Source organism: Loxodonta africana, chromosome 11 (assembly GCF_030014295.1).
Source record: "Loxodonta africana isolate mLoxAfr1 chromosome 11, mLoxAfr1.hap2, whole genome shotgun sequence".
In the NCBI taxonomy this organism is placed as follows: Eukaryota; Metazoa; Chordata; class Mammalia; order Proboscidea; family Elephantidae; genus Loxodonta; species Loxodonta africana.
Genome location: NC_087352.1, coordinates 19,242,229 through 19,267,614, shown reverse-complemented (window position 1 = coordinate 19,267,614; position 25,386 = coordinate 19,242,229). Strand labels below are relative to the sequence as shown.

At 48.3% G+C, this 25,386-nt stretch overlaps 2 protein-coding genes across 6 annotated transcripts; both read left to right on the top strand.

Annotated features, from left to right (window-relative positions):
• The first annotated feature begins 1,199 nt into the window (after nt 1–1,199).
• SIGLEC10 (sialic acid binding Ig like lectin 10) lies at nt 1,200–10,118 on the top strand. 5 transcript variants are annotated; one of them, XM_064294104.1, is made up of 12 exons: nt 1,200–1,301; nt 1,450–1,570; nt 1,653–2,036; nt 2,128–2,409; nt 2,702–2,749; nt 2,897–3,160; nt 3,312–3,458; nt 3,579–3,836; nt 3,993–4,205; nt 4,480–4,570; nt 4,664–4,775; nt 9,398–10,118. In XM_064294104.1, exons 2-12 carry the CDS (start codon nt 1,537–1,539, stop codon nt 9,653–9,655), a joined length of 2,091 nt encoding a protein of 696 aa, XP_064150174.1. In that variant the 5' UTR covers nt 1,200–1,301; nt 1,450–1,536; the 3' UTR covers nt 9,656–10,118. The 5 variants fall into 5 exon arrangements, with proteins under 5 accessions (XP_064150174.1, XP_064150176.1, XP_023399102.2 ...); XM_023543334.2 differs by having other exon boundaries at nt 1,202–1,301; nt 3,921–4,205; XM_064294105.1 differs by having other exon boundaries at nt 1,205–1,301; nt 3,411–3,458; nt 3,921–4,205.
• A 9,149-nt stretch (nt 10,119–19,267) lies between these two features.
• Nucleotides 19,268–24,730, top strand: C11H19orf84 (chromosome 11 C19orf84 homolog). Its single transcript, XM_003406848.3, has 2 exons — nt 19,268–22,532; nt 24,154–24,730. The coding sequence occupies exons 1-2, from the start codon at nt 22,498–22,500 to the stop codon at nt 24,683–24,685; spliced, it is 567 nt and encodes a 188-aa protein (XP_003406896.2). The 5' UTR covers nt 19,268–22,497; the 3' UTR covers nt 24,686–24,730.
• The last annotated feature ends 656 nt before the right edge of the window (nt 24,731–25,386 follow it).

Below are 25,386 nucleotides of genomic sequence, written 5' to 3'. Positions count from 1 at the left end.
ATTTTCACAATCTTAAGTCTACCTATCTATGAGCGTGGTATGTTTTTCCATTTATGTAGGTCTCTTTTTGCTTCTTGCAGTAGTATTTTGTAGTTTTCTTTATATAGGTCTTTTACATCCAAAAAAATTTTTTTAGGGGCTATCATAAATGGTATTGTTTTCCTGATTTCCTTTTCATAGTTCTATTTATTGGTGTAGAGGAATCCAACTGATTTCTGTATGCTTATCTTGTATCCTGCTACTTCGTTGAATCTATTCGTTCCAGTAGTTTTCTTCTGAGTCTTTTGGGTTATCTATGTATAGTATCATATCATCATCAAATAGGGACAATTTTACTTCTTCCTTACCAATTTGAATGCCCTTTATTTATTTATTTATTTTCTTGTCTTAGTGCTCTAGCTAGGACTTCCAGCACAATATTAAGTAGGAATGGTGATAAAAGGCATCCTTTCCTTGTGCCTGTTCTCAAGGGGAATGTTTTCAGCCTCTCTCCATCAAGAATGATGTTGGCTGTTGGTTTTGTATAGATGCCCTTTAACAACAAAGAATTCTTTAATATAAGTATGCCAGTTTGCTGTACTGTGGTGGATTGCGTGTTACTGTGATGCTGGCAGCTATGCCACTGGTATTTCAAATAGCAGCAGGGTCACCCATAGTGGACATTTTTCAGTGGAGCTTCCAGACTAAGATAGACTAGGAAGAAAGACCCAGTGGTCTACTTCTGAAAAAAATTAGCCAGTGAAAACCTTAAGAATAGCAGCGAAACGCTGTCTAAAATCGTGCCGGAAGATGAGCCCCTCAGGTTGGAAGGCACTGAAAATACTACTGTGAGTACGGTCTGTGAGTTCTGTGTGGCCATTGCAATGAATTACAGGACCCAGCAGAGAAGCAGAGAGTGCAGGGACAGCTGGTGTCAGAACTGGTAGAAAGGTTGGAGAGCAGAGGTATGCCTGACCTCTACGTTACAGGAATCAGCTTTGGGCTGATGGTGATTCTCTCTCCTCCTGAAGTTAGATGACTTCAAGCACTACTACTCGAACATTACAAGTTTTACTAAAAAGTTATTGTTTCTCTGAAAGTCAACTTCTACTGTATGCCCTGATTTTATTTGGCAACACCAGTCCCTCCAGGAACCCTCCCTCCTGCCTCCTACCCCCACCACCAAGGCCTAGGAAAGGGGAGCTCGCTGAGGACTTTCACTTCTGCTTCTTCAACAACCCAGGGCCCAGTGGGAGAGCCCCCACCTTCACCCCAGCCAGGCCCCATGGCTGACACCTGTCCTCCCCAGCCCTCCCTCAAAGGTGACTTGGGAAGGACCAGCTCAGCAAGCCCAAACCCAGGCTCCCCAGAAAGACTGAGAGCACCAGTGGGCAAGTAGGGTGGGGCATGGGGAAGATATAGAACGTGGGTCCCATGGTCTCAGGACCAGAAGCTCATTTCATGCATCAGTCCCCAGGCGCAGCTTCCGCCTTCGGCTTCCCCTTCTGCCCCAGCCCAGAGCCAGTCCCGGCGCCAGGGAAATGAGCCGGCACCAAGATGCTGCTGCTGCTGCTGCCCATGCTGTTGGGGGGTGAGTGGGCTGAGGACCAGAGAGGTCTGGGGGAGAGGGTGCTAGGGGTGGGGTTGCAGGTCGAGCCTCTGTCTCTCTTCAGGGTCCCTGGCTCTGGGTGTGAGATTCCACCTGGAAGTGCAGAGTTCAGTGACGGTTCAGGAGGGTCTATGCGTCCTTGTGCCCTGCACTGTTCACTACCCCAAGATTGGCTGGACTGACTCTGAACCAGCTCATGGCTACTGGTTCCGGGAAGGGACCAACACTGACACTGGGGCTCTAGTGGCCACAAACAACCCAGATCAAGAGGTCCACAGGGGGACCCAGGGCCGATTTCAGCTCCTCGGGGACCCCCGGACTGGGAGCTGCTCGCTGGTGATCAGAGACGCACAGAGGGAGGACATGGCCACATACTACTTTCGGATGGAGAGAGGAAGTTATGTGAGATATAATTTCAAGGAACACATGCTGTTCCTGGAAGTGACAGGTATGGAACTGGCTGGAGCCAGGCTGGGCTGGGGAGTCACTGTAGAGGAAGGCTGTGGTCTGGGGCTAGGATCCCCCTCTGTCTGTCCCAGGCCTGACACAGAAGCCTGATGTCTACGTCCCTGAGACCCTGGAGCCTGGGCACCTGGTGACACTCCTCTGTGTGTTTCCTGTGAACTCTGAGGGCTGTCCAGCCCCCACTTTCTCCTGGTCAGGGCCGGCCGTCTCCCCCCAAGGAGCTGGACCACGAGCCTCCCTCTTCTCAGCATTCACCCTCACACCAAGACCCCAGGACCACAACACCGAGCTCACCTGCCGAGTGGATTTTGGGAATGGCATGAGCACCATGAAGACCGTCAGACTTAGTGTGGCCCGTGAGTTTGCAGGCAGGACTCTAGGGTGTGGGGACAGGCTAGGCGTAAACGGAGGTGAGAAATCGCTGTGGCAACTAGCCAACCAGAGCTTGGGAGTGTCTGGGGAGGAAAGGTGTCCAGGGAGGCTGTCTTAGCCCTCGGAGGTGACTGGGATGGCTCTGGCCCTCAGGCCACAAATGTGTCTTCTGAACAGGCTGTCCCTAGTCTTCCTGGGGTTCACACTGTCCTTCCCAGGATGCTCTGACTGTGGGGAAAACATTCCCCCCAAAACCAGCTCACAATCTTGTTGCAGACGCCCCGAAGGACCTTGTCATCAGCATTTCCAGGGCTAAAGCGTCAGGTACTGCTGCATGTGTGTGTGGGGAGGGGGGTGGTGGTGGTGGTGATCTGAGTGGGGTTGAGCCAGTCTGTTTTGGGGAACAATAAGGTTTTGGGGGGCCTAGGGAGCTGGTACCCCTTCCTGCAACTCTCCCCCCTCTCTCTCCAGCCCTGGAGCCCCAGGGAAATGTCTCACCTCTGGAAGTCCAGAAAGGCCAGTTGCTGCGGCTGCTCTGTGCTGCTGATGGCCAGCCTCCAGCCGTACTGAGCTGGGTCCTGAATGACAGGGTGCTCTCCTGGTCCCCCCTCTCAGGGTCCAGAGCCCTTGAGTTGGAGCTGCCTCGGGTGGGGCCGGGGGATGCAGGGCGCTACACCTGCCGAGCAGAGAACAGGCTGGGCTCCCAGCAGCGTTCGCTGGACCTCTCTGTGCAGTGTGAGTGTGGGTGGAGCGGGTTTCCAGGAGGGGTAACAGTTTGGGGGTGGGGGCTCTGGGGTCAGGGTTCCATAGGTGGGAGGGGGGCTGTCCCCAGGGTGCTGGCAGCAGGCTTCCTACCTGTCTGAATCCTTGTGTGGTTTGTATCTAGGGCTCAGCCATTCCCTCCCGTCCCCAGCCCTGCAAGGGCCCCCTTTGCCCACAGGGAAGCCTCTGCCCGCCTTGAGCCGGGCCCCTGTCTCCCTTTCAGACCCTCCAGAGAACCTGAGAGTGATGGTGTCCCAAGCAAACAGGACAGGTATGAAGGAGGAACAGAGAACCACACCGTGGGCCTGGGTGTCTGGAACACTGGTGTGAAAGAGGGTCCCTGTACCATCAGCTCTGAGTCTATCCTGCCTCTTTCCTCCCCTCCCCCCAGTTCTGGAAAGCTTCAGGAATGGCATGTCCCTCCCAGTCCTGGAGGGCCAGTCCCTGCGCCTCGCCTGTGTCGCCGACAGCAGCCCCCCAGCTACACTGAGCTGGTTCAGGGGGAGCCACCCCGTGAGCCCCTCACAGCCCTCCGACTCCGGGGTCCTGGAGCTGCCTCGGGTTCAGAAGGAGGACGAAGGGGAAGTCACCTGCCGAGCTCAGAATCGGCTAGGCTCCCCGCGCCTCTCTCTGCACCTCTCGGTGCTCTGTGAGTGTGAGGGCCCCTGGAGGCAGGGATCCCAGGTCCTGGGTGGGATTGGCCGCCGCTGAGCCCTCCCCTCCCTCCGCACAGACGCCCCCCAGGTGCTCCGCCCTTCCTGCTCCTGGGAGGCCGAAGGTCTGCAATGTAACTGCTTCGCCATAGCCCGGCCGGCTCCCTCCCTGCGCTGGTGGATTGGGGACGTGCTGGTGGAGGGGAACAGCAGCAATGCCTCCGTCACGGTCACCTCCAGCTCCGCTGGGCCCTGGGCCAACAGCTCCCTGAGCCTCCGCGGGGGGCTCAGCCCAGGCCTCGGACTCCATTGCGAGGCCCGGAATGACCATGGCGCCTACAGCGTCAGTGTCCTGCAGTTCTCAGGTCTGGGTCGGCTGGGTGTCCAGATTCTGTTGTGTCAGAGGGTGCGGGGTGGGGCTGAAATCAGAGTGATGTGGCTGGAGGATCTGGGCCATGGACCTGTGGATGCAGAAGGAAGAACAAATTGGAAGCCTGACACCTGGGGCGCAGCAGGGTTTCTGAGCAGCAAGATGTTGGGGTTGCAGGCATGGGAGCCAGAAGCCTGAATGCCTAAAGGTGCAAGGGCACGAGGGTCCACAAGGCTGGGAACAGCTAATCTGACCCTTTTGTTGAACAGATAAGGGACCCATTTCAACAGCCTTCTCCAAGGGCGCATTTCTGGGAACTGGCATCACAACCCTCCTTTTCCTCGGCCTCATACTGATTGTGTGAGTTAGGGGGAACAGTGATGGGGTGTGGGATCTGGGGTTGGGGAAAGGGAGGGTGCAAGGGTGCATACCAAGGTGGGTTCATTTCCTTAGCGCGAAGACGTTAAGGAAGAAGTGGACCCAGGCAGGGGCTCTTCTGGCCCGGGCCTCGAGGGGCAGCTCGGTCATGGATTACATCAACGTGAACCCCAAAGCGCCTCCCTTGGTGAGTAGCTGGGCTCTCTGCCACTCCTCTCTCTTCTCTGACTGTGGTATATGCCCTCCCCTGTCCTGCACCCTCCATTGGCTTAGAGACATCAAGGCATCATTTGAACCCTGGCTCTGGCACCTACTGTCTGTGAGACCTTGGACATGTCACTCACCCTCTCTGAGCCTCCACTTCTCCTTCCATCACCTGTGAGAGCTGGTCAGAGGATTAGAATACACAGGTATTTCTCAATATGTAGCAGCTATTCCATTATTCAAGGAACCCTGGTGGCACAGTAGTTAAGTTCTTGGTTGCTAACCCAAAAGTTGGCAGTTTGGACCCACTAGCCATTCCAGGGGAGAAAGATGTAGCAGTGTGCTTCTATAAAGATTACCCATTGACTGGAGAAACCTTGAGAGTATGGCCCCTGGACACCCTACAGCTCAGTAATGAGGTCACTCCTGAGGTTCACCCTTCAGCAAAAGATTGAACAGGCCCATGGAACAAAACGAGACTAAAGGGGCATACCAGCTCTGGGGCTAGGCCTGGAAGGCAGGTAGGAACGGGAAAGCTGGTGATAGGGAACCCAGGGTTGAGACGAGAGTGTTGACAGGTCGCAGAGTTGTTAACCAGTGTCATACAACAACGTGTGTACTATTTGATGAGAAACTGGTTTGTTCTGTAAACGTTCATCTAAAGTACAAAAAAAATTACACATTGCTGTGGAGTCAGTTCCAACTCATAGCAACCCTGTAGGACAGAGTAGAACTGCCCCATAGGGATTCCAAGCCTGTAATCTTTACGGGAGCAGGCTGCCACATCTTTCTCCCTCAGAGTGGCTGGGGACATTCAAACCACTGATTTTTTGGTTAGCAGGGACTCCCAACGCCCCATAAAACAAACAAAGAGACAAAACAAACCCATTGTAGCCGAGTGGATTATGACTCATAGTGACCCTATAGGACAGAGTAGAAATGCCCCGAAGTTGTAATCTTTAGGGAAGCAGACTGCCACATCTTTCTCCCACAGAGCGGCTGATGAGTTCCACCTTTGGTTAGCATCTGAGTGCTTAACTACGGCCTTGAAAGCCCTATGGGGCAGTTCTACTCTGTCCTGTAGGGTCACTATGAGTCAGAATTGACACGATGGCAACGGATTCGGGTTTTGGTCTTCTATTATTCACAGTCACCAATGCTATTACCAAGAATAATCAATTATCTAATAATTATTAACATTATTGGGAGGCAGTCAGTCACAGTATTTAAGGGCTGAGACTCTGAAGTCAGCCTGCCTGGGTTCAAAGCCTGCTTTCATTGCTGTGTGTTCTTGAACAAGTCACTTAACTTCTCTGTGCCTTAATTTCTTTAGCTGTAAAGTGGGAATCAGAGCAGTGCCTACCTCCTAGGATTGTACTAGGCATGAAGTGTGCTCATATTGTATCTGTAAAGCATTTAGAATAGTACCTGGCACCTAGTAAGTGTTCAGGAAGCACTGGCTATATGTTAAAAAAAAAAGAGACAATAAGTATACGTTGACATCTCCAGTATTTACAACTCCCGGCCTCTCAGACTCATATCCAACTGTCTGTGCAGCATTTCTGTGTGGACATCTAATAAACTTGTTGCCATCAAGCCAATTTTGACTCATAGCAACTCCATGCGACAGAGTACAACTGCCCCATAGGGTTTCCAAGGCTGGAATCTTCATGGAAGCAGATCGCCAGGTCTTTTCTCCCGTGGAGTGGCTGGTGGGTTCAAAGGCTGACCTCTCAGTTAGCAGCTGAGCACTTAACCACTGTGGCACCACAGCTCCTTTGGATGTCTAACAGGCATCTCAAACTTCCACTGTCCAAAGCCAAGCTTAAGACTAACTCCAACCCCTTATACTGTCCCCTCCATCTTCCCATCTTAGCAAATACCACCACCACCACCATCTGTCCAGCTGCTCAAGCTAAAGCCTCAGAGTCATCTTTCATTCCTTTCTATCACTCCCCAACCAATCCACCAGCAAATTCCATTCGCTATACCTTCAAGTATAGCCAACGTCAAACTACCTCTCCCCTGTCGCTTCTGCCTCCCTCATCCACGGACCAATATCTTTCACCTGGACACACGACAGTAACCCTCTACGTGGCTTCTCTGCTTCCACTCTTGCTCCTTAAGCCTATTGCCTGTACCTAATACCATTTTAAAACACAAACAGGTACATCCACACCATGGAGTATCACACAGCAATAAAACGAACAAGCTGTTGATACACGCACAAATTGGGCAGACCTCGAGGACAAAAAAAAAAAGTATAAAAAGTCAATTTCGAAAGGTCACCCACTGCATAAGTCCATTTATATAGCATTCTTGAAATGACAAAATTACAGAGATGGGGAACAGGTTAGTGATTGCAAGGGGTTAGGGACGGAGGGGTGATGAGTGGAACTATGAGGGAAACTATGAGTGGGCTGGGACATCACCAGGTGGGTGCAGGGGGTGTGGACCACACTGGCTGACCCTGTCAGACGGATGACACCAAAATGACTGTCTAAAATTGTTGTGCAGTGTTTCCGCAGAAATTTATTATTCTTTATAAAAATATCCCTGTAGTTAGTTATAACAACAAGAACATTTTTTGTAAGCCAGCTTAAACCTGAGCAAACCAAACCCGTTGCTGTGGAGTCGATTCTGACTAATAGGGACCCCAGAGGACAGGGTAGAACTGCCCCATAGGGTTTCCAAGGAGCGGCTGGTGGATTCAAACTGCTGACCTTTTGCCCAGCTCTTAACCACTGCGCCTCTAGGGCTCCAAGCCCAGTTTACATGTATCGATATACCTACAAGGCTAAAACTCTATGCTGTTTGATTTTTGAACCAAAACCCTGGTGGCATAGGGGTTAAGAGCTATGGCTGCTCTTAACCAAAAGATTGGCGGTTTGAATCCACCAGGTGCTCACTGGAAACTCTATGGGGCAGTTCTACTCTGTCCTATAGGGTCACTATGAGTCAGAATTGACTCAACAGTGACAGGTTTGGTTTTTGGTTTAATGCACTCCAGTCAGAGCTGTCATTATTACCCGATTACAATGATGCTTTGAATCAATGTGGTTTCATCTGCACTCGCTAGTTGCCGCCAGTGTTTTTATGGTCTGGTAAGGGAGGAGGTCCATGGGGGGTGGGTAATACCATGAGTTACCACACCAGGGGACACCAACCCTAGTGACACCACTGTGGGTGGGACAGGAGTCCTTGGGTGGTGCAGACGGCTAAGTGCTTGTAAAGATGGCCCAGTAGTAGTGTCAGAACCTGTCTTACTTCAAGGGGGATAATGACCAGGATCAGCCCAAAGCTGATGCCCATGAGGCACAGGTCAGACATGCCTCCACTCTCCAGCCATTTTTACTAATTCTGACACCAGTGCTTCACAACTAGCTGAAAGGTTGGCAGTTCAAACCCACCCAGAGGTGCCTTGGGAGACAGACCTGGCAATCTGCTTCCGAAACATCACAGCCTTGAAAACCCTATGGAGCAGTTCTACTCTAATACACATGGGGGTGCCATGAGTTGGAATCAACTCAATGGCAACTAACAACAACAGCATGGTGGGACAGTTCTGCATCTTGATTGTGCTGGGGTTACGGGCATCCACATGTGTGAGAAAACTGAATATAACTACACACACACATTGTACAAATGTCAACATCCTGTTTTTGATAACGTCCTATAGTTATATAAGATGTTACTACCGGGGGAAGGGCACATGGAACCTCTACTATTTTTGCAACTTCTTGTGAATCTATAATTACTTCAAAATACAAATTAAAAAAAAAAATCAAGGCATGTCACATCCCTGTTCAAAACATCCAGTGTGTGTCCATTGTACTTAGGATAAATCCAAAGCTCTGACGAGGGGCTACGAGGCCTTATGTGATCTGATCCCCGATGACCTCTCTGACCTCATTTTCGACCATTCTTCCCCCATTCCATTAGCCATTGACTGTCTTGCTCTTCCTTGGACACAGGATCACGCTTCTGCTTCATGGTATTTGCATGTTGTTCCCTTCCCCGGGGTTAATCCTCTCTCAAATATGGCATGGCGCCCTCCCTCATTTAATCCATTCTCTCTGCTTAAGCAGCCCCTGGGTGGTGCAAACGGCTAAGCTCTTGACTACCAGCTGTAAGGTTGGTAGTTCAAACCCACTCAGAGGTGCCTCAGAAGAAAGGGCCTGGCAATCTGCTTCTGAAAGTTCACAGCATTGAAAACCCTATGGACCAGTTCTACTCTGCATACATGGGGTCACCATGAGTTGGAATCAACTCAACAACAATTGACAATAATTCTGCTTAAATAGCATCTCCTCAGAGAGATCCTCCCTGATTGCCCTGTTTAAAAATAGTCATCCCACCTGTCCCCTCACTGCCTTCTTAGCCTACTTGGTTTTCTTCACGGCATTTGCCACTACCTGATACTATATTTTGACTTGCTAGTTATCTGTGCTTGCTTGCCACAAGATTGAATGTCAGCTCAGTGGAGGCAGGGACTTTGTTTTTATTCCCCCCTGCATCCTCAGCTCCTAAAACAGAGTCTGGTACATGGTAGGTGCTCAAATATTTGTTGAATGAATGAATGATGGACAATTGTTATCCCTTTAGGCTCGGAATTGGAAGGCCACACCAAACATTCCTTCCCAGCTCCCTCCTTCGGGGGCTAGCGCCCCAGAATCAAAGAACCTCGGTTGCCCGGGATCTAAACCAAGCATTCAAGGCCCAGTATCCGAGAATAACCCAGAGGACTTCCACTATGCTAATCTCAACTTCCAGGGCCTCAGACCATGGGAAACCCAGAAGCCCAAGGACACCCACACTGAGTATGCAGAGATCAGGTTCCACCGAGGGTCTACTGGGCTTTAGGACTGGGAGCTAGGTCACAGAGGAAAGGAGAGAAACAAAAAGGACAAGAAAAATGGATTGCAAAGTCTCTTGTTTTTAATCCCCCAAGGGTGAATCATCTCATCCCAGATTCTAGCATTTGGAATATATCCATCTGGAGTAGCCTTGCTCTGAAAAGCAAGGAAAAGATTTTCCTCGGAAATACCCAGTCATCATCCTAGCTGCTCACTCGCAATCTCATAGATTCTCAAAGGTGGGAGGACCTTTAAAGATGATTAAACCAGGACCCAGCAAACTAGGCCCACAGGCCCAATCTGGCCCACTGCCTGTTTGCCCATCTTTGTACACCCTCAAACTAAGAATGTTTTTTACATTCGAGATGGTTGGGGGGAAAAAAAATCAAAAGAAGAATGTTTCATGACACGTGATTATTTTGTGAAATTTGAATTCCCATGCCTGTAAATAAAGTTTTATTGGAACACAACCATGTTCATTCATTTATATATTGCCTATAGCTCCTTTGGGTCCCTAGGTGATGCAAATGGTGGTTTGCTCTCAAATACTAACCAAAAGATTGGAGGTTCGAACCCACCCAGTGGCATCATGGAATAAAGGCCTGACGATTTGCTTCTGTAAAGATGACAGCCAAGAAAACCCTATGGAGCTCAGATCTACTGTTACACACGTGGTTGTCATGAGTCAGAATTAACTCAATGGCAATGGTTTTTGGCGTTTTTTTTAGTATGGCTGTTTTCATGCTATAATGGCAGAGTTGAGTCATTGGCCTACAAACCCTAAAATATTTACTACCTGGTCCTTTATAGAAAAAGTTTGCTGAGCCTTGAAGGAAACTAAATGAAACTACTTATTTTTACAAAAGAGGAAACAGAAGCAGAGGTCCAGAAACAGCTCAGGAGTCCCCGAATCAAAAACAACTAGATGTGTGACGGACAAGAAGGAAAGTTCCAGGGTAAGGCCTTGCAGAGGCAGAAGACCACATGGGGGTCAGGTGCTAATACATTTGCAGACCCATGAGGCTAAGCCGGGGTCATACGAGTATAAAACCAAAAACAAAGCCCATTGCTCTTGAGCCAATTCTGACTCATAATAAGTCTATGATCCTATAGGAGAGGGAAGAACTGCCCTGCAGGGTTTCCTAGGCTATAATCTTTACAAAAGCAGACCACTGCATCTTTCTCTTGTGGAGACCCTGGTGGGTTCAAATTGCCAACCTTTTGGTTAGCAGCCGAGCGCTTAACCACTACACCACCAGGGCCCCTTCATGGGTATGGGGAAAAGCAAAACAAATGAGGGGGTAGAAGTGGTTTCAAAATCCAAGAACCAACTTACAATGTGCTATGAATAAACTAACTGGTGCAGCCAGAGAGGAAGAGGAACCCATCTCTCAGGGCGGCCCATGTCCCTTCTCTACCTTCCTGCTGACCCCTTCCCCAGAACTTGGGGCCCTAACTGGTCCAAAAAAAGCCCTGCTGGGGGATGATTACCACTTGTCAGGCAGAAAATGGAGAAGCACAGAACAAAAGGAGCTGACCTTTGCATTAAAAAAAAAAAAGGCAATAAATTACACAATTATAAAAAAAAATAGAAGATGGAAAATGTTGAAAACATACAGATAAGGCAGAAAGGTGCCTAGGGTTTTCTCGATTCACGACTATACCTAAGTAACAATAAGGAGAAAGGAGGGGAAGAAAGGGAGTTAATATTTTGTGAACACATACTATAAAGGCAAAACAATACAAAACAAAACCACCAAACCCATTGCTCTCAAGTCAATTCCAACTCATGGCAACTCCATGTATTACAGAGGGTGTTTTTGGCTGTGCTCTTTTACATGGCAGATCACCAGGCCTTTCTTCCACACTGCCACAAGGTAAATTCCAGCTGTCAACCTTTAGGACAATACTCAAGTGCAAATCATTTTCACCACCCAGGGACCTTACTTAATAAAAAAAAAAAAACTCATTGCCGTCAAGTTGATTCCAACTCATAGCAACCCTACTGGACAGAGTAAAACTGCCCCATAGAGTTTCCAAGGAGTGCCTGGCAGACTTGAACTGCCAACCTCTTGGTTAGCAGCCATAGCACTTAACCACTATGCCACCAGGGTTTCCAGGACCTTACTTACCACATACTATATTGTGAGTTTGCCGTGCGACTGATTACTTTCGGGTAATCTAGCCCTGGTCTTATAACTCCCACCCAGGTGATTGGGCAGGACTGTGTGAAAGGGTAATTGTGGCCCACCAAAGGGATTGGTCAGTTTTGCCTTAAAAGAGAGCCAATTCCAGACCAGAGAGGAGAATCCTACCACCACCAAGGAAAAACAGCCACGAGCAGAGAATGCGTCCTTTGGACCCAGGATCCCTGTGCTGAGAAGCTCTTGGAAGCAGGAGACTGAGAAAGACAGCAAGCTGTAACCCTGAAGATAGTAAGAAGCGGTGGCAGGAGAGACCCGGCAGCAGGAGACAGCATGGTGGGTTTCCCAGCCCATGCAGAGAGAAAGCTGAGTGCCTTTGAAGAGAGGCCTAGGGCCAACGAGAGGCGTTTTTGTGAGTACGGTTGGGAAGAGGCTGTCCTGATGGAAAAACTGTACCCTGAGTGTTCCTGATCCTGAATTGTAGTTGTTAGTTCTCTAATAAACCCCCTAATCGGTAGTATGGTCTGTACGTTCTGTGTGGCCACTGCAATGAATCATTGAACCTAGCAGACAAGTAGAAGAGTGCTGTGGGAGGGATGGCTGGTATCAGAATTAGTAAAGATGGCAGAGAGGAGGCTTGTCTGGCCTCCACCTCATGGGAGTCAGCCTTGCACCGTTGATCTTGGTTCTTCTTCTTCCTTGTGGGGTTGGAGGAGGTCACACTGCCCCCAAGGTGTTTTTACAAGAGTTAATTATTTATAGTTATCTTCTTCAATTTGTCCCCAATAATAAGGTAGAGAGTATCTTCATTGTGAAAACATAGGAGACTCAGAGAAGGAATTGCCTTCTTCTAAGGCCACAGGAGCCCTGGTGGCACAGTGGTTAAGTGGTCAGCTGCTAACTGAAAAATATTGGCAGTTCGAATCCACCAGCTGCTCTGCAGGAGAAAGATGTGGCAGTCTGCTTCCGTAAAGACTTCCAGCCTTGGAAATCCTATGTGGAGTTCTACTGTCCTGCAGGGCCACTGTGAGTTGGAATCCACTCAAGGCAGTGGAATTTTTTTTTTTAAGGCCACACAGGGACCAAACAGCGGAGCCAGGGCCCCACCTGTGCCTGTCTGACTCTAAAATCACACCTCCCCCCTACTTCATGATCCCTCCTGCAGGTGCGCTCAGGCGCCTCATCACCACGTTATATTACCCTCCTAAGGCGAAACCCTGGTGGTGTAGTGGTTAAGTGCCACAGCTGCTAACCAAAGGGTCGGCAGCTTGAATCTGCCAGGGGCTCCTTGGAAACTCTATGGGGCAGTTCTACTCTGTCCTATAGGGTCGCTATGAATCGGAATCGACTTGACGGCACTGGGTTTGGTTTTTGGTTAAGGCTTGTTCAGAGGCTGCCACATAAAGAGGTGTGGCAGTTGCAGTGAACGGACAGAGGAAAGGACTTGCATTTGTATCCAGTCTGTCACTTACTACCAGCAGGTTGTTCCTGTTGTTAGTTGCCATCCAGTTGATTCCATTCATGGCCACCCCGTGTGTGCAGAGTAGAACTGCTCTATAGGGTTTTCAAGGCTGTTACTTTTTGGGAGGAGATCACCAGGTCTGTCTCCCAAGGGGCCTCTGAGTGGATTTGAACCGCCAATCTTTCTTCTTGTAGTCAAGCACTTAACTGGTTACACCACCCAGGGCCTCCTTCTGAGCCTCAGTTTCTCCATGTACTAAAAAGATAATATTCTTACCTCAAAGACATGTTGCAATGTTTGAATAAGACAGCATAGATGAAGGCACTTCATAAACTATAAACTGTTGTTGTTCAATAACAGAAATAAATTGTATTAAAAAAAGACTATTAACTGACAAAGCCACGCTTCCAAAGCCTCTTCTTTTGTCTCATTTAAATTTAAACTCGGAGACTATAGCATGAGAAAGTGATATTAATTTGCTTTCAGTAATATGCATTTTGACTGCTGTTAACTCCAATTAAAACAAATATAGAAATGAATTCTGAAAGCAAAAAAAAGAAAAAAAATGTTGTTAAAAAAACTCATTGCCATCGAGTGTGTACGCTGTTTGATGAGAAACTGGTTTGTTCTGTAAACGTTCATCTAAAGTACAAAAAAATTACCCATTGCCGTGGATGGAGTCAACTGCAACTCACAGCAACCCTAAAGGACAGAGTGGAACTGATCAACAGAGTTTCCGAGGAGCGCCTGGTGGATTCAGACTGCTGACATTTTGTCTAGTAGCCGAGCTCTTAACCGCTACACTGCCAGGGTTTCCGTGTTGTTCTTAGGTGCCATCAAGTCGGTTCTGACTCATAATGATTTTGCCCTGTCCTGCACCATCCTCACACTTGGTGTGTTTGAGCCCATTGTTGCAGCCACCCTGTCAATCCATCTCATGGAGGGTTTCCCTCTTTTTCACTGACCCTCTACTACCCAAATAATTAAGCATTATTGTTACAGGGCAGGGCTTCCCAGCTTGGGACTAAGCCCTGCTTAGGTTCTTACCTTCTTCTGACCAAAAATGACCAGGAGAGGCTCAGAGGTTCCACACGAACAAAGATTTACTAGGGAAAGGCTCACGAAGGAGAGATGGAGAGGAGTTTTCACCTACGCTAGCCTCCAGTCTCTCCCTGAACGAAGGATTTCTTAGGGCTTATAAAAAGGCATTATCTTTATTCATTAGATGGGTGGAGATTTTCAGGAGAAAGGGAGGGATTATGAAAATCAAATGCACTTGCAGTTGGAATTCAAGATGGATTTCCTCGCAGCGGTTGCTGGAACTGAGATGGAGTCTATCACAAAGGCTGCTGGGATGTCGAACAGGACTTATTCTGGGATGTTGTGAATGCGTGATGTCTCTGGGTCTTGGTTCCAGTCCCAGCAAGGGATCTTTGTTCATGATTATCTCATGTGGAAGGTCATTCATAGGTTAGCTTGATTTTTACTGCGCATGCTCTGCACCTGGTAAGGGACTTGAAAAACAACTCAGGAGGGTTATCAGTAATTTATAGCTGGTCAAGTATGTAGGGACAGGAAATATGGCCACTTATTTTGTCTAAGCACCTAGTTTGTTAGTCACAAGTAGTCCTTGAGTGCCAGCAGTAAAAGTTATATGGTGGTCTGCACTTAGATTTAGATTCCAAGAATACTGAATCAGAGGTTATTTAATTATAGCTGGTCAAGCACACAGGGCCTTGGAATGTAGCCCCTTATCTCATCTGAGCACCTAGTTTGTTAATCACAAGTAGTTCTCGGGTGCTAGCAGTAAAAGTTATATGGTGGTCTGCACTTAGGTTTAGATACCAAGAATACTCAGTCAGAGGTTATTTAATTATAGCCAGTCCGATCTCTTGCCTGTCTCATTATTATCAGAAGTTGGCAAGTACCCTTCTTTGATTCAGAAGTATAGAGAATGTTATCAAGATCCAAATCTTACGTATTTGATGGCAACTGTAATATTCTAAATTTTCTCTGCTTGTAAATGGTATTAACTGACTAATCCAGTTTAAGTAATCACGGGGCTCCAATATGGAGGGAAAATGCAAACAGCTTTGGAGAATAAGATGGAGAGCAAAGGAGAGGGCTGTGCTAGCAGCTTCCTCTGCCCTTCATCCATAGTCACCCAAGGGGATTGGTTTCGTAGTTACTCAGCCATTTATGACATGGTAGGGAGGTCCTCCCGATACATTTTGCTTCCCAGGTGTGGCAGAGCCTCAAAGTGCTGAAAAAAATAACAAACCAAATGAGATGCAAAAACTGAGGTTGGCCACCATTAAGAAGCCAGTATATGGAGTAATAGAATTACAGAGTCTTGGAGTGGGACCAACCGATCCTACTGTGACCCCAATACTCCCCAGCATGTTTTCTCCTTTGTCAAAATGGGTGACTGAGAGCTCGACATAACTAACAGCCAGGATAAACCTCTAAGTTTTTCCTCCTTCCTCTGCCTGCCTCCTCCTTCATATACCTCTGTTAATGACTTTGTTTTGACCGAATGTTAATGACTTAGTTCTTTGTTTTAAACTGATGCAAATAACCTTTCGTTCTGTCGGGCCACCTGCCACTTACAACGCCCACAGGAAAATCAGAGCCCAGGTATCTGATATGTATATCTTTAGTCTGATAAAGAGTCTTTTGTCACCATCCTGTAATGCATAACTCCTCCTGGCCAGGCCATCTGTGGACTACAAAGACACTTCTAATGCTTGTAAGATTCTATATAAGCTGTAATGTAAAATTGCTCTTTGGGACTCCACAGAGACAGCCTGTGTTGCTGCTGGGTTCCTGGTGATGTATACATCCCCTTACTAAACTTTCTCACTCAGAGTATGTTTCATTGGCTCGACTGCTCCAGGGCACGGACCCTGATCAGGTAACAAACACTACCACCTCATTTTATAGATGGGGCTCAGAGAGGGATAGAGTCTTGCCTAAGGCCCCAAATTGGGTTCAAACTTACACAGACTCCACAACGGATGAGCACTGTGGATTGTTCCATTTCCTTTCACTAGAGTGGGATGGATGCTAGAAGCAACCTGGAGTAAAAGGGGAACTCTACAAGCTACACAAAAGTTGAGTGATTCTGTTCCCTTCCCCCTACCCCAAATCCTGCCATGAGAGGAGTCCTTGAAAGCTTGGTGACTTGGGAAATCACAAGATTGTGTTGCTGGGGCAACAGGTTTGACCAAGGGTCAATAACTTGAAAATATGTGTTAAAGTCCTGACTTCTGCAATAATGACTGGAGACTCTGTGCAGGGGTGGGGTGGTGGGGTAGAGGATGTTGCTCTCTAGTATTCTCTGGAAAAGGCAATGTTGGGTAAATGGAAAAGAGAAAACAAAACAAAAAAACAGAAGTCAGAAGACCCAGTGTCCACTTTCTGTATTGCCAGAAACTGTCTGTAACCAGGTAGTCAGGGACTATTAACTCTGTGAGGAGTCCTGGTGGTACAGTGGTTAAAGTGCTCAGCTGCTAACCAGAGGTTGGCAATTCAAACCCACCAGCCACTCCACTGGGAGAAAGATGTGGCAGTCAGCTTCCATAAAGATTACAGGCTTGGAAACCCTTTGGGGCAGTTCTACTCTGCCCTATAGGGTCGCTATGAGTTGGAATTGACTCGATGGCAAGAGGTTTGGTTTCTTTTTTGCTGTTGTTGTTATTAACTCTGGGAGATATAAAACAGTTTTATTTTTCTAATCACTGCCTTCAATTGTGCTGTTAAAATAGTTCCTCATCCCTTAACATTTGTTTCAGACATTCCATAACTCTCCAGTCAGTTCTGATTATTCAGACTCATCCTGGTCTTAAATCTTAAGCTCAAGCTTAGTTCAGATCCCATCGCCTCCCCTCCCCAACCAGCACAGGTTTGAGCTGAAACTGGCTCCTTGGAGAACAGAGGGGGAGCAGTCGGCCCTGAGACACCTCCTCTCCCTTCTCACTTCAAAGCCTAGTTTCCCAAAGTACAGGGGCGGAGAGGAGGGACAGACACAAAGACAAGTTACTCTTGACACAAGTGGTCCCAGCGCTGTTGTCCGTTGGCTAAAGCTGCCTCTTTGGGTAACACTGGCTGATGCTGTGTAGCAGGTATCCAAACACTGACTCCCTCATGGAGCACAAGTGTGAGGATTTGCCTGGCTAGTGAGACTTTCTCCATGTCTCAGTTTCTTGACAGAAGAGCTCCGGGTTCCCCTCTCCCATACTTCCTCCGACACCACTCTGGCAGACCCCCACGGCCTCCTTTTTTTTAATGCTTTATTTGTATAATTCAGTGACGTTGATTATATTCTTCAAGTTGTACAACCGTTCTCACCCTCCTTTTCTGAGTTGTTCCTTCCCCGTTAGCTCACTGCCCTCTAAATTTCCTACCTAATCTTTTGAGTTGTTGTCAGTTTGATCCCATATAGATAGATCTTAAAAGAGCACAATGCTCAAGGCAGACATTCTTTACCAGCGAAGCTAAACTATTGTTTGGTTTTAAGAAGGCTTCAGGGGATATTTTTGGTTTCAGGGGTTCATCCAGCCTCCATGGCTCCAGAAAATCTGGATCCCATGAGAATTTGAAATTCTGTTCTCTATTTCCCCCTTTTGATCAGGATTTTGCTATAGAATCTTTGATAAAATGTTCAGTAATGGTAACTGGGTACAATCCAGTTCTTCTGGTCTCATGGCAAAGGAGGCAGTTGTTCATGGAGGCAATTAAGCACACATTCCATTTCCCCCTCTTACTCCTGACTCTTCCTCTGTTGCTCTAGGCATGCACCAGGTTTTGATTGTTGGCTTGTGTCTCCCCAACCAGAACTGGAGCTTCCATCCTCATTCCCTGTTCAGACCTGACACCTGGGGGACTCAGCAAACACTTCATGGAGAAAAGCCTTTCTTCTCATCCACCTCAGTCCCATTTGTACTTCTAGACTCGGCTTAAATGGGAACAACCAGAATGCAGTCAAAGAAAATGTTGACATTTATGAAAAATGTAATTAATGTCACTGAACAATTTGTGTAGAAATTGTCAAATGGGAACCTATTTTGCCGTGGAAACTTTCACCAAAAACACAGTAAGATAAAATAATAATAAAAAAAAGACTCAGTTTAGGTGTTGTTCCCTGGGAAATCTTTTTGACCCCGTAGGCCAAGCCAGATGTCCCATCTAGGTTCCCAAGTGCCCAGTGCTGCTTCCACGACAATACCTATCACCCTGCAATATGGCCACTTTTGCCATGTCTGTCTTCATTTTCAATATGGAAGTTTCTCAAGGGTGGAGACTGGATGTTACTCACCTTGGGTCCCCTGTGTCACCCAGACAGGGCCTGGCACACAGGAGACTTTAGTAAATATCTGTCGACTGAATCAAAGAACGGGCCTCCAGGGAATGAGTTGACAGAGACAGATGTCAAAAGAGTCATAGTTTTATTGCAGTTTCAGGGAGGGGTGCTCAAATGGTAGCCTGTCACCATTCTGTTCTGGTCTCATAGTAAAGGGGGCAGTTGTTCATGGAGGCAATTAGCCTCACATTCCATTTCCTCCTTCTATCCCTGACTCTCCTTCTTTCTCTGTTGTTCCGGTTGAATAAAGACCAATTGCTGTACCATTGCTGCCCTTTTGGATGAGGTACACTCTAGATAGCTGATACCCGTCTACCCACACATGCCGGCCATGCCAGACTGTGGCATGCAACCTGCACCTCACTGCCCCCTGCTTTTCCTCTTGAATGTTTCTCTCCCCTGGGCAGGCAGAGGCAGGGCAGAGCAACATGGCTGCTGTCCAAGCAGACAACCAATGGAAAGATGATATGCTAGTTTCTCCCCTTCTTTCAGAAACCCCCAGCCTTTACTAGAAATTTCCTTGGTGCACCCTCCTCCCACACAAAGCGAAAGTCAGGGAAGATAAACCTGGGGAAGATGAATTGTCTCATCAAGGATTCCATGTCAGGCTATTCCACATTGCACACCACTGGGGTGAGAAGAGAGCGTCAGCCTTGTGGGCTTTTAGATTCTGGAATGAGAGCTCCAAATCCAAGGAGAAAAAGTAGAGGCAGGAAGAGAAGACAAATGGTCAGAAAAGAAATTGCAAAGAAGCAACTTAGAGCCACCATTTTACCTTAAATAACAGCTTGTTCCATCTTATTTGAGACAGCTCTCAATACTTTGTGCCCCTGAGAATATCACCAGACAGTCCAACTAGTTCTTCACAGAAATCCCTTCACCTTCCTCAAGGCTCCAAAAGGATATAAAACCAGAGAAAGAATGTAGCCAGAGCAGCTGTGGTGAAACGAGCTCCTTTCCTGTCCTCAGAGGGCCAGGATACTTTGATACTGATGAGGAGTTTGCTTATATATGTAGCCAACCCCACAGAGATTGGCAGACAGAAACAGAAAGAAGGAAGCAGAAAGGAGAAAAGGTAAGAGAGACAAGAAGAGAGAAGCAGAGAGAGAGGAGCCAAGGAACCTCCTAAAAGAATTGTAACACAGGTCAAGGGCTGTAATACCAAAGAAGTACAGCCAGGGTGCTCCTTGGAAGTGAGGATGGCGAGACTACGTCTCACATACTTTGGACATGTTATCAGGAGAGACCAATCCCTGGAGAAGGGCAGCATGCTTGCTAAGGTAGAGGGTCTGCAAAAAAGAGGAAGACCCTCAATATTGTTACTATTACTTCCCTAATGAGCCCCATAACTTTGAGTTTTGTCTGTGAGCTCTGCATCGCCATTGCAATAAGTTACCGAACCCAGCCTAGAAGTAGAGAGTGCTGTGGAAGGGACAGTTGGTGTTAGAATTGGTAGACAGTGGAGAGAGGAGGCATGTCTGACTTCTGCCTCATAGGAATCAGCCTTGGGCTACTGATCTTGATTCTCCTTCCCCTCTGTGAAGTTAGAGGAGGTCAGACAGCTGCCACACAATTTTTACAGCTTCTTTCCTAAAGATTGCTATCGTTGTTGCTAAAAAAAAAAAAAAAAAAAAAGTTGCGGTCGAGTTCGACTCATAGTGACCCTACAGGACAGAGTAGAACTGCCCTATAGTGCTTCCAAGGAGCACCTGGTGGATTCCAACTACCGACCTTTTGGTTTTGCAGCCCTATCTCTTAACCACTACGCCACCAGGTACGGTAAAAACGGCGTGAGGGGATACAAGGGTAGGAGTGTCAGTGAGAAGAGCGCTCCACCCCGTGTATGTAGAAGGGACCTCAGGGTGGAGGGATTGAAAATGTGGGGAAAGCTCAAGGGAGAAAGCTGAGGGCCAGGGCATCCCAAGGGTCTCCTGGAGGGGGAGAGAAATGGGAGTGCTGGAGAACAGCTGTGGGCTGGGGAGGCCCTGAAGGCTGAATTTTGGAACTTCGATGGTCCAAGGTCTGTGGGGGGCAGCGAAAGGGACAGGTAGGTCCTAATGGGGAGGGGATGTGGCAATGGGGCTCCCAGGGACCAAGGAGACCCCCGAACGGATGCCCGCTCAGCCCTGTCCTCTTTCTCCTCTGCAAGCTCCACAGGGCATGTCCAGGTGCGGGCTGGGTCTCCCCAAAGACACCGTTGCCACCCCGAAGGAGCGCAGAACCGCTACACCGCCAGAGGCCGCCGCAAAACGACTGTTAAAGCCCCCAAGAACTCGCCAATCCGGGCGCGGAAAGGAGCTAGCCAATCAGAGAACGAGGGTGAGGCGCAAGCTCAGTCAAAGAGCGAGGGTGCTGGCTTGGGGCCCCGCCTTCCCAGGGCGGGGACTTGGCGTCTCGAACGAATCATCGCCTGAGTTCCCGGGCGAATTGGAAGCCTAGCTGCTAAAGGACATTTCCTTAGCGACACAAGATCCCGCCTCCTGTATCCTAGCATCGGGGAAGGGCCAAGTACGTGGTAAGTGAAGCGTTCCGATACCTGGTTTCCAAGTGGAGTCTGACACTGATTGCCCAGATAGGAAAAGCAATAACAAAACAAAACTAGAACCTATCTCTCACGCCGGAATTGAGCGCTGAGAGCTATCTGGGACATAAATGAAGACTCAGCAGCTTGGTCAAGGTCACACGCTTAAAACAGTAAAGATTGCTGTCGTTGTTAGAAGTCCAGTCAATTAGGACTCATGGCGACCACAGGTGTGCAGCGTTGAACTGCTCCATAGGGTTTTCAAGGCTATGACCTTTCGGAAGCGAATTGCCATGTCTGTCTCCCGAGGTGCCCCTAAATGGATTCAAATACCAACCTTTGAGTTAGTAGTCCAGGTTTTAACCGTTTAGGCCACCCAGGGACTGACTCCCTGTAAAGATCACAGCCAAGAAAACCCTGTAGCAGCTCTGTCTATAATACCTGGGTCACCATGAGTCCGAATCGACGACAGCAACGGGGTTTTGTTTGTTTGTTTTATTCTTATAGGAAATGTGTTATTTATGTACTGCCTGGTTCCCTCACAAGCATGAAAGTTTTATGAGTATAAGGGCTGCATCTACTGAGAACTACGACTGGATCCCCAGTGCCCAGCCAGGCCATAGCAGGCACTGAGTAAATATTACTTAAATAAATGGATGTAAGAATGACTATTACGAGGCTCACAACAAGAAGAATGACAATTGCTGTCAATAAAATACTACCACAACTACCAAGAAAAATAAATAGCTCTCGTTTTATTGAGATTACCTGTAGTCCAGATTTTTGTGCCTTCACACATGCCATATCGTTTAAACCTCACAAGATTCTGGAAGGTAATATTAGCCCAATTTCTCAGATAGGGAAACTGAGGCACAAGACTAGAAGGATCTAAGACCACAAAGAAAGAGTCTAGAATGAAATCCAGACTCTAAAACTCCCAGTCCAGCCACTACCCCTCTGTCCTGGGAGTGTCCAAATGTCCAAGTTTCTTTGCCTAAATGTCCTTGTAACCCTAAAGAAAGATGCTCTGGAGATAAACACGATGAGCCCCCACTGAGGGCACACCAGGAATACAAAGCAAGAGGAAGAAGGGTTTGGCGCCCGGACTCCTGGGTCTGAGGAGGAGGGGCTTTTTCCCCAGAAAAGTGAGTGTGAGGATTTAGATCCCAGGACTCAGGACCGAGGCTGAGATCCCCGCCCCTCCACGTATTTAGGCTCTGCGCACTCCGCAAGCCACGCCCCATTTATAACTCGCGCCAAAGCCCCGCCCACTTTCTTCCCAGACCCCTCCGTCGCCTTCCTGCGCACTTCAGGGTTCTAGGCGAAGGTACTAGAAGAGACTTCGGAGAACCCTGAGAAGATGGAACAGCAAAAGCAAGGGGCTGGGCCCCAGGGGTGAGAGAGAGAAAGACTTCCCGAGAGAGGGGGGAGAGACCCAGAGAGAGGAGGGAACAGAGAAAATCAGGCAGAGGGGAACAGACCCAGAGAAAGGGGTGCAGAGATGGGGTGGGAAGAAGGAAAGACAGAGACCCAGAGAGAGGGAAACAGAGACTCGGGGAGGAGGGGCTGGGAAGACAAAGACCTAGAGAGAGAGAGAGGGACAGAGACCCAGAGACAGCAGGGCAGAAACCCAGGGAGAGAGGGGGCAGAGTCCCAGAGAGGGGGTTGAACAGAGAGAGAGAGAAATTGAGGGAAAAAAATTGCTCAGGTGTCTTCATATGGAAACAAATTCTTAGAGGATCTTAGTGAAATAAGGAGCTGGAACTAGAAACAGATATTTCTCCACCACTGAGAAAGTTCAACAATGAACCAGGAGAACTGAAGATGTCAGGGACGATTCTAGCTCATGGCGATGCGATGTGTGTCAGAGTAGAGCTGTGCTCCGTAGGGTTTTTAGTGGCTGATTTTTTCAGAAGTAAATCACCGGGCCTTTCTTTCGAGGCACCTTTGGGTAGACTTGAACCTCCAACCTTTTCGTTAGTAGCTGAGTGTGTTAACTATTTGCACCACCCAGGGATTCCCAGGAACAGCCATAGGGCTGGAGAAATAATAACAATTGTCCACATTTAAGTGCTTATCAGACTGTGGCCTTTAATATGGATGTGTTTTTGATACTACCCAAAGTCACTTATTTACATAAAAAATTAAGGTTCAGGATATGAGAATGATTTGTCCAAAATCACACTGTAAGTGAGGCAGCCTGGAATTTGAACTGAATTCCTTCTGATGCTGAAATTGTGGCAAAGGTGTTTGCTTCTCTATAAAGAGAGACAGAGGGTAGAAATAGAAGGAGGAAATGCAATGTGAACAACTGCCTCCTTTGCCATGAGACCAGAAGAACTGGATGGTGCCTGGCTACCATTACTGAACATTTTTATCAAAGATTCTATAGCAGAAGCCTGATCAAAAGGGGGGAAATGCAGAACAGAATTCCAAATTCTCATGGGATCCAGATTTTCTGGAGCCACGGAGGCTGGATGAACCACTGAAACTATTGCCCTGAGATAATTTTTAAGCCTTAAACCAAAAATATCCCCTGAAGCCTTCTTAAAACCAAACAATAATTAGCTTAACTAGTAAAGAATGTCTGCCTTAAGCATTGTGCGCTTTTAACATCTCTATCTCTATGGGATCAAATTGGCAACAACAACTCAAAAAATTAGATAGGAAACTTAGGAGGCAGTGAGTTAATGGGGGAGCAACAACTCAGAAAAGAAGAGTGAGAATGGTTGCAGAACTCGAACGTAATCAGTGTCACTGAATTGTACATGTAGAAATTGTTGAATTGGTGTATGCTCTGCTGTGTATATTCTCAGCAACAACAATAAAATTACATAAAGAGAGAGAGAAACAAATAGAAACCTAGAGAGATACAGGGGTCGGGGAGTAAAAGGTGAACACAGAACTAATGTTGGAGAAAGATGGGCTCTTGGGAGATACAGAAGCATCAAGGCAGCATAAGGAAAAAAGTATGGAGATGGTGAGACCCACCCCCCAACCTGTCCTCTTATTCTAGGAACGACCTGTCCCCGCCATCACCTGGGACTGAATCGGTGTCCCCTGCACCCTTTCCAACACTGCCACCCTCACTCCTGGGCGCCCCAGACCCAACCCACCTGGGGCTCCCCGAGAGCCTGGCCTCTGTCACTGTTCCCATCCGGCTGGATGCTCTCTCCTACCTCCTGCACAGTGCCTTGCTGGGGGCCTACACCTTTCAACAGTCCCTGCCCTCCTGCCCCTGCTCCTCTGAGGCCTGCTGCACCCAGCCGGGCCCAGCCAAGAGGACAGCCAGGGGGCGTGGGGGTTGGGAAGTCCAGCGAAGGCCAGGCCGGGGTCAGAGCCAGCAGCAATGGGGACGTGGGAGAGCTGAGCAGCCCAAGAGGAGCTGGGCGCGGGGCTCTGAGGCTGGCCCTAAGACCCCGCTGATGATGCCACCACCACCGCTGCCACCACCACCACCTGCCCAGGATGGGAAGAAGGAAGCCCAAGGTCCAGAGCCACCCCTGGACATGCGACCTGCTGCTGAGGACTGGGAGTCTGAATACTAGGACTTGGAAGGTCCAACACCCCGACCCCTGAGACAGCCTCTCCTGGCCAACCAGCCCTACCAGACATACCCCCAGAAACAGTCTACTCCCACCCACCCACCCCCCATAAAAAACTGTGGCCTCAGGATTGGGTTTTGAGAGTCACCTGGTGACACCTCGACCTGAATTAATATCCCAAGCCAGGAAAAATCCCTGAACCTAGTACTCAAACCCATGCTGTCCTCTTCACTGCCTCAACACCATCCCCTTTCCCAGCTATAACTATGGCTCCAATCTTATCCTCAACCCCAAGGTCACCTGCAACCTCATCCCCAACCGCATCCCCAACTCCATTCCTAACCCCAAAGCCACGCCCACCTACATCTCCAACCCCACTCCCATCCCCAACTGTAACTACAGCTCCAATCTTATCCTCAACCCCAAGGCCAACTCCAACCTCATCCCCACCCGCATCCACAACTCCATTCCTAAACCAGAGGCCATGCCAACCTATCTCTCCACCCCAATCCCATCCCCAGTCTTCATCCCATATCCCCAATCCCACCCATTCCCAGGCCTATCTCTATCTCCAACCTAATTCCTATACCTTAACCCATTCTCATTCCCAACTTTGTTATTCTTGTTCCCTACCTCAGCCCAACTCAATCCTCATCTGTAACTTCATCCTAAACTCTAACCCCCAACTCAGTCCCATCCTGAAC